Below are 12,485 nucleotides of genomic sequence, written 5' to 3' on the forward strand. Positions count from 1 at the left end.
CTATAATTAATTGGATGATTTTCAGGTCTGGGTCTGCTTAAAATATTCAAATGTTTCTTTTCAGTTTTCTCTACAATGGATTCCTATTTCCAGAAGGCCACAAACTACTAGTTCAAGAATACTTATTAGAATGTAAAGATAAATTAGAGCTCAGAAAAAAAATATTACAAAGGTATTGACTAAATTTAGTGGTTCCCTCTCCAATTTCACCTCCAGAACATTATATCTAGCTTTGCCTAGCACATATTCTTTGTACTGGCCCTCTAGGAAAGAAGAAAATGACAACAGGAAAAAAGTTAAGGTATACAAAGAAAATCTACAGGTCTTCCTAGAGAGAGACAAGATTGAAATAAGTCCAACTCAAACTGAGTTATAATTAAACCCAATAGCTTATATGTCAACAAAAGATAACCACAGAATCATAAAAATGCAGGCCTGGAAGGGACCTTAAGAGGTCATCCAGTCCAGCCCCTTGCTCTGAGGCAGGACCATCTCTGACAGGTATACCTAGTATACCTAGACCATCTCTGACAGGTGTTTGTCTAACCTGTTCTTAAAACCTCCAAGGACAGAGATTTCACAACCTCCCTTTTAAGCGTATTCCAGTGCTTAACAATCTTATAGTTAGAAAGTTTTTCCCAACAGATTTAGCCAAAATTGAGTAGCATTTCTTGGGGATAACCATTGTAGAATGCTGTCTCAGAGTGACTGTTATCCAAAAGTTTACTAAGTTAATGAATAAAAAATATTTGTAATGAAAGGTACACTCCCTTTTCTATTTGCCTCTTGAATGAGATGACAGTTCAGATAATGTCCAGTCAGCCCTCCTACTTCTGAAATTCCCAGAAATCAAACTAGCACTAAAGCAATAATGCATGATCTAATCATGCAGATGGCTGAAAGCACAGTACTTCTACGCTACATAAAAAACAGTGTGAACCGTAACAAAACATTGACTAGACAAGTTATCTGTATTTTGTTTATACAAACAATAATATTTAGGTGGTAACATCTTTTGGGTAAACAAGACTGAAAATCAGTGCACTGAATGTGTATATAATTAAGAGAGCTTAAAAAATGTATATATGCAGAACTTTTAGATATTTTTGTACATAGATTGCAAACAACAAATTTCTTTTGTTCATATAACACCATACTTTGTGCTTATTAGTCTGCTAACCTAGGAGATAAATTATATAAACTACATAGCAGAATAACAGACTACAGCAAGTGGGAGATCAGTGCAGGAAAAAGGAAATGTAAAAGTGAAGAGAGACTACTGCTTTTGGAAGAAGAAAAGGAGTACTTGTGGTACCTTAGAGACTAACAAATTTATTTGAGCATAAGCTTTCGTGAGCTTTGCATCCGATGAAGCGAGCTGTAGCTCACGAAAGCTTATGCTCAAATAAATTTGTTAGTCTCTAAGGTGCCACAAGTACTCCTTTTCTTTTTGCGGATACAGACTAACACGGCTACTACTCTGAAACCTGCTTTTGGAAGAGCATTTTGGCTGAGATTTTCAACAACATCTATAGAAAATGCATTCAGTTCTCCTAACAAGTATCTTCAATATTAATAGCCAAATTAAATTATCTGATAGGTTGAACATCCTATCCTGATGCTTCTATTTTTTAAAATAATCAACTAACAATTAAGTAGTCTTGTACAGTGGAACATCCAAAGGACTGCCACATTTTCACTTTGAGAAGACTTAAAAAGCTTAAAATATTTTTTTAAATTAATACTTTGTGCTAGCTACAAAGCTGGCATCTTCTTAGTCATCCTCTGGCAGCTGCCCTTAAAAGCCTATGTTTGGCAGACTAAATGTATTCTACTGGCAAGACTGTACTTTTTGCATATTTGTGTATTTCAAAAATTCAGTTTATATGAGCAAGTAATGCCATTTACACCTAAGAGAATAGAACAATGCAGTTGAAGAAAGTACAATCCGTAGTGGAATAGGTCAATCTTATGGGCAAAACACTAGAACGTCTCCACAGGAAAGCTCTCTCTTTCAACATGTGCGAGAGAGAAATGAATATGGCAGCAAACACTTCTCTCTTCAGTAACAGCGGAGTTTGCTCCTAAATGCCTTAGTATCAGAAAAGAAATGACAGTCTGAGAGGTGCTAGATTATTAGCAAGTCCCTTCCAAAACAATCCCAGAAAAATACCAACATGTGACTGTGTTACTTCACTTAGCAAGGTGAAAGAAAGTATTTTTGTGGTAATCTCCTTTACTGCAAATATTGCAAAGCAGGTTTTAAACAGATTTACTTCATTTTTTAAATAAAAGTATTAAGAAAGAATTAGCTGAGAAAAAGGAAACAGTGAGAAAGGATTTCAGAAATTGACAGTCACAGACTCACTTTCCAAGCCATTTAACATTCACATGCCTCCACAGTTGTCAGTAGTATACGTTCAGAAGGTTTTATTATTTTCATTAGGCAGTAATTGTAGGCAATAGACATATCATAATAGTACTCAGTTTATTGATAAAGGAAAAAACATCTTTACTGAGAAATTCATTCGGGAATTTTTTTTTTAATTAATTTATCTACTACTGCATTCTTCTTGGACTAGCCACCTAATTCTTTTACAAGTTGACAAGTTGTTTTCCTCAAAGAACAAAAACAGACAGACAGTACACGCCCCACCACAAAAAGCAGCTTGAGGGAAAAAAAAGCAACAAGAACAGTGACGAGAGAAACCAGAAGAGAGATCAACTTCTCTTAAAGGATCAGTACCTTTTCCTGGACAAAGCTGGCGTACCCCAAGGAGAGGGGAGAGAAGTCTCATTTGTCAGGCAAGGAGGGATCTGTTCTGCACGACTACAGACAAAACAGACAGGTTTGGGATAGAGAAGTTAGAAAAGAAAAGGAGAGGCCAGAAGCTTGTTAGTTTTACAATACCACCAACCAGTAAAAACCTGTATAGGATCCATCCTACAGAATCAGCAAGGACAACAAAGAATGCTACTGAGAAACATGCATCAGGTAAAACAAAGAGACGTGCACCATTCTACAATAATTACGGAAACAAATGTTTTTACTCATTACTCAGCAGATATGGTAATCTACACAATCAAACCAGCACATTAAAACATCCTTCAAGGGTAAGTAGAGCAGGAATTGACAATAGGTCATTTCTGAGCAAATAAAAAAATTTAATTAACTTGCATTAGATGGGATTAAAATAATATCCTGAGAATAAACTCTGCAAAAACATGACCATCAGATGGTTTAAGAAAGGAAGAAAAAGAAGTGTTGATTAAAGAAGAATGGAAAATAAAAGGAAATTAGAAAGGAATGCATTTGCAATGACACTAGAGATTCATCAGATTCCACAACTAACCAATATTACAGCATGTACTGTATACATCACCAATTGGTTAATTCAAAAATGTTTCTATCAAATATTTCCAAGTGATTTTAACACAAAGTAACTAGGATTTTTATGCTAATTTCTTTCGAGATGAAGGGATACAGATTTGTTCTCTTACAACATTAAAGGCAGTAGACAAACTCTGCAAAAACGAGAGCTTGAAGTTATGCTCTTAAATTAATATTTAGGCACCTAAAGAAGTGCTCTGAGTTAAGAAAATCTAAGCACCCTGCAGCTCATCAGGGACTTCATCAGAAGCTGCCAAATGCTCAGCATTTTTATCAGGTCTCTTATTTAGCTGCCTAAATATTACTAGGAACCTAACGTGAAACATCTATTTTTGAAAATCTTGGCCAACATATAGCACATGGACATGGAACAGCAGCTTTGCAATTTAAGCAATGAAGCTTAAATCATCGCTGCTCTATTAGTTTCTTTAAAAAAAAGTTACAAGTGAGAACTACCTTCAAAAATAAGGGTTATTTTGTAGGGGACCATTAAGAGGTATATTTACTATATACGATTTTAAAATCTCAGGTAGTTAGCAGCCTCCATTGTCTCTCACGCTAAATTAATTTTAAAAAGCTAAATGGCAATTGCCAGGATGGCATTTCCACTGTCTAAAATAAATCTGTCATAACGAACGATCAAATGACTTGTTTTTAGTGTATCCCATTTTTATGACAGTCAGAAGTTGGTATGTACTGCAAAGCAGCATATTTCTAATTTTATGATATAATGGACAAAGATCAAGTACTTATGGATAATAAAAAAACTGGAGAAGCGGACTACTTGTTGACAGTTTTAACCCATCAAATGGTTTTAAACTAAATGTCTCTCTGTTGCTTGGTGTCATGACCTAAGACATTCAACATTAGAGGTCATGTTGCCATTCTTGAAAATAGCAATAAGAGAAGTTTACATTTGAGTGGAGGAAGATGTCTTGCTCCACTTTGTGGATGAAGAAAAAGGTGGTAACATCAAATCCTGCAAACACATTTCTAAAACCAACCATTTTTTAGGGAAAACAGATCATACCTGTCAAAAGAATCTGTGGCTACTTTGTAGAGATAAATAAAGAGTTTACTGCAATGCCTTAGTGTGGGTGCCACAGAGTCCATGGAGATTAGGTCATCCTCCAGTAGTCTTTGAAATGGTTGTGTATTTGAGGGGAAGACATTCAAGGGGCTTATTTTTCTTGAGTCTGAGTAGCAGCCAAGCAATCGAACAGCATCTGCCAGCTTTTCATACTGGATCTCTGTTTTGAAGAAATGCGAGTTGGCTGGCTCATAGCGCATTGCTGCAGTCAATGTGCAGAACACAGTGTGAAGCAGTTCAAACACTTGATTCTGGTTTACTTTCTCCCAGCCATTCTTAGGTGGAGAGCACAAGGATCTTTCCATAGCAACAAGTAAAGATGTGACATACACAAATCCACCGACTTTTCTAAAAACAGTTCTTGTGCGATGACTCTCTCTTAGTACTGAGAGCAGGGCCTATGGATATTCAAAAAAGAAAAAAGCATTGTTATTAATACATTATAGCAAAGCATATATCTTGTCTGATATGCTAGCACAATTATTTATTTGTATTATGGTACTGTTTGAAGACCCCAAAAGAGATTGGAATTTTACACACCAGACAGACAAATACAGTATAAAGTCCCTGGTCCAAAGAGTTTACCCACTAAATAGACACAGTAGACAAAGAATAGAAAAAAGAAAGCATTATCCCTCTTTTACAGGTGGGAAACTAAGGGCCAAGATCACACCGGAAGCGTGAGACAAAGTCAGCAATTGAACCAAGAATACCAGTCCAGTCCCTTAACCATAATATTAGGTATATAAAGCATAAGGCATTGGCATGTAGAGACAGACAGAAAAAAACAACCTTTCACATTAAAGCATTGTAATTTATATATCTACAAATAAAAACAAACTAAATGGTTGCCAAACTCTGCATTTGTACTTTAATAAAAGATCAGGCTGTGACTTGTCAAGTGACATTCTGTAACAGTGAGATCTCAATATTTTTACCTTCGAGTTTCCCATGTGGCTCCCATTGAAATCTTATGCATAAAGTTGATGACTGAGTGCTGTCAACTGTATAACCATATCATTGTCATTAACCATTGTATTGCAACTGGTGCTAAAAAGGAACTGAGGGACTGTTGGGCCCACCCAGCCCTTTGAGCCCTCACACAGGGGACGTGAGAGTGTCCACGGCACAGGTGTAGAGGCAATGGACACTGCTGGCTAAAAAAAGTCGAATCTCACATGCACAGAGCGCATGTGCACTAAGAGCGGAATCCATGTGGACAACCATTCTAAGAAGGTGGCTTGATTTTTCTCTTCTTATGAGGTAACTATGAGTTTGGTTGAGTAAGTGCTGAGATACTCTATTAGGCTTGCTGAAGAAAATTTAAGTTTCCTTACTAAATCTGACTCTTCATCAAATAGCATCTTTAAAGATTTTATTTCCCTTTTAAAAGGCCACCATAGAAGATGAAAAGACCATTTTGTAAAACTAGGCTGCTCTATGAATGTAGTACTTTGCGGCTACTCTGAGGTTTAGGTGGTGAAGGATGACTTTTTTTTTTTTTTTTATTATTATTATTATGAGCACATTGTGGAGAGCACAAAGATTTTGACCGCAATAAAACAAGTATTAGTTTTTTGGACTTAAAAGGAGAGGATGAACAAAGAGTTACTCTGTCATGATGAAACTGGAAGTTAAGCTTTATGCAGAAATAACTTACAACTCACTTTCCCGCCTGGCAAAGTGGTGGCAATGAGAAAGGAGTATGTGACTGACGGAAAGTATAAGTGTCACCTTGGAGCTGAAAAGGAGTATGCATTATTGTTTGCAGAACTACAGAATGCCCCATTCAGGAATAAACTCTGATTTGAGGTCTAAGTCTTGAATTGGTATAAATAAAATGACACACATGATAGCAAGTCACAAGGATGCCTTGTTTCATAAAGAAGTCAAGAGCTTCTAAAGCAGCTACCTAAACTCTGAGATGGCTTCAAATTGGGTCTCAGTTTAAGCTAATGTACAGAAATTAAGAGAGCTTTGTATGACACAAAGATGTACAATGCTCCAAACACTGAAGCAGCCAAAGGGTTTCCAGACATTTTGGAAGCCTCTACACACAGAATCCAACTCCTTCTCCCACAGCTAAAAAACAAAGGTAAAAAGTGTTAAAAATCTTATTTCTGAAACTTAAGTGAGCAGACATAATTCTGAATACTCACAGGAAGCAGGACGATTGACTACAGTGGTGTCATTTTTACACAGACAGCTTTTAGTCCAGCCACATTAAAGTTTTTGTTCACTCATTTAATCCCTTGACTTTGTTTCAAGAGTGGAAGGAAATCTGACCCAGTGCTGGGCAGAGAACTCATTCATTGCTGATGCTGTTCGGATCATAAAAATCAGGTTCAAGGTCCCTTTTAGAAGCACTGCCTAACTTGCTTGCCAGCAGGGTCCTTTAAGAACAGCTACATGTTCAGCTACAGGGTTTATGTTGAAATCACTAAGAAATGGAAGCATATACTCTGGGGACAGAAATGAGTTTCTCAGCTTCAATTTTTTTGACTTTTATAATGATGATGGTATTCTCTACTTATGGACCTTTTCAGAGAAAAGCCAGAGTAAATCCTTTATTTAAGGATTCAGAGGTTGGAAAACTACACACTTTTTAACCTCTGTTTTAAAAGTAACTACAAAAGTCGCAGATTTTTCATCTTCCTACAGGATATCAGGAGACTATTCTCACTAAATAATCTGCCAATGTCATCCAAATATGAGATAACTTTAGAAAACTCCAAGCAAGACCAAAGAGATACTTGGTCGTCTTATTTTAATCAGAACTGTAATCCAACTCTACATCCTTAACCTTTGCGTTGTGCTTGTAGGTCACTGAAGGTGGGTCAGATTCCTCCAAGTCATTGGGAACGGTGCTGACTGAGCACACAGATAGCAGGGAATCAGTTGAGTCTGAGTAAATTGAATAAAGAAAGAGAGCTCAGCAGGCAAAGTGTGGACTAGAACAATCAGACAATATGTTGAGGTACTGAACAACCACAGGTGGATTTAAGGAAATTGAAATGGTTCAAGCTATTGAGCAGAATTTGTGGGAGCAGTGGGGGCTGAAGAGATTTCCAAGGCAAGAGGAACCAGAAATCTGGCAACCATTTTGATAGTGACACCTTGAAATGGAAGAGTGGTACAAGACTCCCACAGTTAGCCAAGTGCTTACCGACCTCTAACAAAGCTATCAACACTTGGGCCGGACCAAGATGTTATGGTAGATAGTAGCCTGTCTTGACCTGCCTGCGGAGCACCAATACTGAATGGGGCAGATGGCTTGGGCTACCTGAGACTAACTTCTGCTGTTACATATGGAAGGACAAAAATTAGAACAGAAAGGAAAAAAAAACCCACTAGTTAACAGAAAAAAAAAGGAAAGTCGAACCTAACTGTAGGATTGTGACACCAGCCCTTGGATTCTAGTACTAAATTACCTCTGTTGTACCATTATGGGTGAGAATTACCCAGTAAATTAATGCCTCTCAAGGTGAATGAGAATTCCCACAGCCTATCAGCTAAAAGAAGGTGATGACTTAACTGAATGTTAGCACAAGCAAGTTCTAATGTAAGAGCCAAAGATTGCAAACTATGCGTGGTCAGTCTATAAATTACTTATTGAAAATACTCTTAAAGCCCCCCTACAGATATCAAAACTAATGTTCTGCAACATAATTCGCTAACTTAACTAGTTTTCTGTCTTTCATTGAATTTCTTTTACTTGACATGCCAACTGATTGTCACAGAATCTTAAAATCATAGAACTGGAAGGGACCTCGAGAGGTCATCTAGTCCAGCCCCTTCCAGTCAGGACAGGACTATATTATCTAGACCTTTCCTGATAGGTGTTTGTCTAACCTGCTCTTTAAAATCCCCAACGATGGAGATTACACAACCTCCCTATGCAATTTATTCCAGTGCTTAACCACCCTGACAGTTAGGAAGCTTTTCCTAATGTCCAACCTAAACCTCCCTTGCTGTAATTTAAGCCCATTGCTTCTTGTCCTATCCTCAGGTTAAGAACAATTTTTCTCCCTCCTCCTTGTAACAACCTTTTACGTACTTGAAAACTGTTATCATGTCCGCTCTCAGTCTTCTCTTTTCCAGACTAATCAAACCAAATTTCTGCAATCTTCCCTCACAGGTCATGTTTTCTAGACCTTTAATCATTTTTGTTGCTCTTCTCTGGACTTTCTCCAATTCATTCACATTTCCTCAAATATGACATCCAAAACTGGACACAATACTCCAGTTGAAGCCTAATTAGTGCGGAGTAGAGTGGAAGAATTATGTCTTGCGTCTTACTTACAACACTCCTGCTAATATATCCCAGAATGATGTTTGCTTTTTTTGCAACAGCGTTACACTGTTGATTCCTGTGTAGCTTATGGTCCATTATGATCCCCAGATCCCTTTCTGCAGTACTCCTTCCTAGGCAGTCATTTCCTATTTCGTATGTGTGCAACTGATTGTTCCTTTCTAAATGGAGTACTTTGCATTTGTCCTTATTGAATTTCATCCTATTTACTTCAGACCATTTATCCAGTTTGTCTAGATCATTTTGAATTTTAATCCTATCCTCCAAAGCACTTGCAACTCCTCCCAGCTTGGTATTGTCAAAGCAAGACACATTTAATGTCAGAGCTTTCTAACAAAGTAACTCCAAGAGAAGAATTTATGAGTTTTTCATTTCTACATGCTTCATTTAAAACTGAAACGTCTGAATTCAGTGTACTAGTTCTCAGCTGTTCTCTACAGGGCTAATATTCAACATCTGACTTCAGGAAAAAGAGTATTAAAATTTTAATCAAATCCTTGTACATTGTTAATTTCTCTTAAATTCTAGCACAAAATGAAAAAAAAATCTATTGAGTTGAACTTTACGAGATGAATCATGGAAGTGTACAGCTGGAAGGGATCTCAATAGGTCGTCTAGTCCAGTCCCCTGCACTCAAGGCAGGACTACGCAATAACTAGACCATTCCTGACAGGTGTTTGTTTAATCCAGCGGTTCTCAAACTGTGGGTCAGAACCCCAAAGTGGGTCATGACCCTGTTTTAATGGGGTCACCAGGGTTGACATTAGACTTGCTGGGGCCCAAAGCACCACAGTCCAAGGCCTGGGGCTGAAGCCCAACCCCGAGTCCAAGGGCTTCAGCCCTGGGTGGCAGGGCTCAGGTTACAGGCCTCCCACCTGGGGTTCAAGCCCTTGGTCTTCGCCGCCCCCTGCAGGGGTGCGGGGCTTGGGCTGAAGATTTGGTCTCCCCTCATGGGATCGTGTAGTAATTTTTGTTGTCAGAAGAGGGTCTCGGCACAATGAAGTTTGAGAACCCCTGGTTTAATCTGTTCTTAAAAACCTTCAATGACGGAGATTCCACAATCTACCCAGGCAATTTGTTCCAGTGCTTAACTACCCTGACAGGAAGCATTTCCTAATGTCCATCCTAAACCGCCCTTGCTGCAATTTTAGCCCATTGCTTCTTGTCCTATCTGCAAAGGTTAAGAAGAACAATTTTCACCCTCCTCCTTGTAACAACCTTTTATGTACTTGAAAACTGTCATGTCCCACCTCAGTTTTATCTTCTCCAGACTAAACAAATGATTCCCCCATCCCCCTAATCTTTCCCCATAGGTCTTGCTTTCTAGACTTTAAATCATTTTTGTTGCTCTCCTCTGGACTTGCTCCAATTTATCCATGTTTCCTGAAATGTGGTGCCCAGAACTGGACACAATACTCTAGTTGAGACCTTATCAGCCCAGAAGGGAGTAGAAGAATTACTTCTCATGTCTTGCTTGCAACACTCCCTAATACATACCAGAATGATATTTGCTTTTTTTTGCAACAGTATTACACAGTTGACTTAGGGCTCCTTTGAGCAGCCTCTTTAACAAAGTAATTTTCAGATTCTGAGACAGACTATAGATTTCCCTTTGCCTCTCAAATAATCTGAATTATTACCAGTAACAATAAAGTTCATTATCGGCCTGTTCCTGATGTATCAATATTTTGTGAATAGGTAAATAATTGCTTCTGTAGTTGAGTAATTGAAACTTGCAGTTTGATAGTATGGTATTTGTATTCAAGTGAAAATCAAAAACTCAAAGCCTTAATGTGATACCATTAAAGCTCTCTCGAAGGCACATGTTTTCAAAGATCACATTTTCATGTGCTATTACACCAAAAAAATGTAAACCATCACCCTGGACGGTAGACATCACTACTGAAAAAGTCGAACTGAGTGATATACACATCATACACAATTTCACCACTTTTCTCTATGTTTAATCTTCTACAACTCTAAGACGTCTATGCATTACCTAATCTTTATACAAGAGACCTTAAAATTTTTAAGGCTACATTAATATCCATCTCACCTAACCAGCAATCAGCTCACAAAATCTAAAGAGTATTTGTATGTAAAGCTAGTAGTGAAAGATGAATTCTCCATATTTTCTTATACTTATTGGACACATTTCCACCATGGTCAGGGCTTGTGGTAAACTGAGTTGGGCTGAGAAAACAGTGTTCAGATCCATATCAGGTTTAAGTTGGAAGTTGAGCGTCAAGGATGCATCAGGACTGGCAATGAAATGCTGTGGACAGTTTGGATTAAATGAAGGCCTCCTCTAAGTGAAAACTCACAGGTGTACCTATTCTTATGAGATTTCAGCTGTATTTGAACCAGAAATTAAACCCTTTCTAATTTAGAATCCAACACAAATCAGGCTAAGATTAGAGGAACGAAACAAGCCTCCAGCTCAAAATCTGGGGGTTTGTTCTCCGTGATCCAGTTTTGGCCCAGATCTAGTTATAAAATTTTCATTTAACAACAACTCTGGCTATGTTTACAAAAAATGAGATTTTGCCAAGGAAAAATTCAAGTATGGCACTAAAAATATGCTTCAGTTCGTGTGCGTGTTACGTTGTTTTTTAATTGTACCTAAATAATTTCTTAAAGCCAGATGGAAAGAGACTGCTTTTAGAACTTCATTTCCCATCCACCAGTAATTATTACACCTAATGATAACAAATGTAATACATACTGGTCTCTTTTTTGCCAGCTGTGTTTAAAAATTTGAGATCTGATTTGTATAAGATTTTAATTTCTAAGTCATTGAATTGTTTTCAATATCTGAATACCATCATGCATAAAATAAAAGTAGTTCTACAGTGTATATTTTAAATTTTTAAAATTGGAATTTCATAAGTAGTGTAGGAGTGGAAAGTATTAAGTTTTATTGCACTTACCCGTAATATATCTGTCTTCAGTTGTAGTTCTGTAGGTGGAGCTGAGTGCATCAGCCCTAATAAAGTGCCCATATCATCATCCCCACTAGGTGATAACACCAGTTGCTGGATAATCATCAGTGCATGCTGTCGGCACTGTGGATACTTCACTATATTGTGTACACACCTTGCACCACCAAACTCCCTGAAAATACCTATAGCGTAAGAAAAAAAAAAAAAAAAACGGGAGAAAAAACACAAGATACTGTATCAAAACCTTGTATTTGTTCAAGGGCACTATCAGTGTATAACTGAACATAAAATGCTTCATTCTTCACCAGTACAAATTCAGTGACCATTTTCATCGGTCACACAGAAGTTTACAACAGCTTTTTATATGAACATGAGCTGATCACAGTTAACTGGAATTCTAATTATATCCTCCTCTGGAATATTTTATGTTCAAAGTTACCGTTGGGGTAATTTTATAGTCCAATTCTAAGAATTTCCATGTCACTCTTACAGAAAGCTTCAACACTGGTTATTCACTTCTTTCATGCTACAGTTCAAAGAGTGGTGGGATGGACCCATATTATTTTTTCTCTGACCCATGACCATAGAAAGGGTAAACTGTTAAAAAGCAGTGATTGTCATAATATGCTTGTACAGTTCTTAACACAACAGGGCCCCAGTTCTAATTAGGCTTCTGGGTGTTACTCTAACAAATAAATTAGTAGTAGTAGTAGTGGTAGTAACTGAAGATGGGCTCAGTCCTTTTACAGT

General features: G+C 37.6%; 1 protein-coding gene across 7 annotated transcripts in view; it reads right to left on the reverse strand.

The window, feature by feature from the left end:
- WDFY3 (WD repeat and FYVE domain containing 3) overlaps positions 1-12,485 on the reverse strand; it is a 288,188-nt gene that overhangs the window by 130,353 nt on the left and 145,350 nt on the right. For 6 of the 7 annotated variants that reach the window (XM_074950515.1, XM_074950513.1, XM_074950516.1 and 3 more), the window contains exons 12-14: positions 11,724-11,917; positions 4,422-4,879; positions 2,747-2,830 (exon numbers count right to left, since the gene is read on the reverse strand). In XM_074950515.1, the coding sequence (XP_074806616.1) occupies positions 2,747-2,830; positions 4,422-4,879; positions 11,724-11,917 (736 nt within the window). The remainder of the gene's footprint in view (positions 1-2,746; positions 2,831-4,421; positions 4,880-11,723; positions 11,918-12,485) is intronic. The other variant, XM_074950519.1, reaches the window with a different exon arrangement.

The sequence above is a fragment of the Natator depressus genome, chromosome 4, assembly GCF_965152275.1.
Source record: "Natator depressus isolate rNatDep1 chromosome 4, rNatDep2.hap1, whole genome shotgun sequence".
Classification (NCBI taxonomy): domain Eukaryota; kingdom Metazoa; phylum Chordata; order Testudines; family Cheloniidae; genus Natator; species Natator depressus.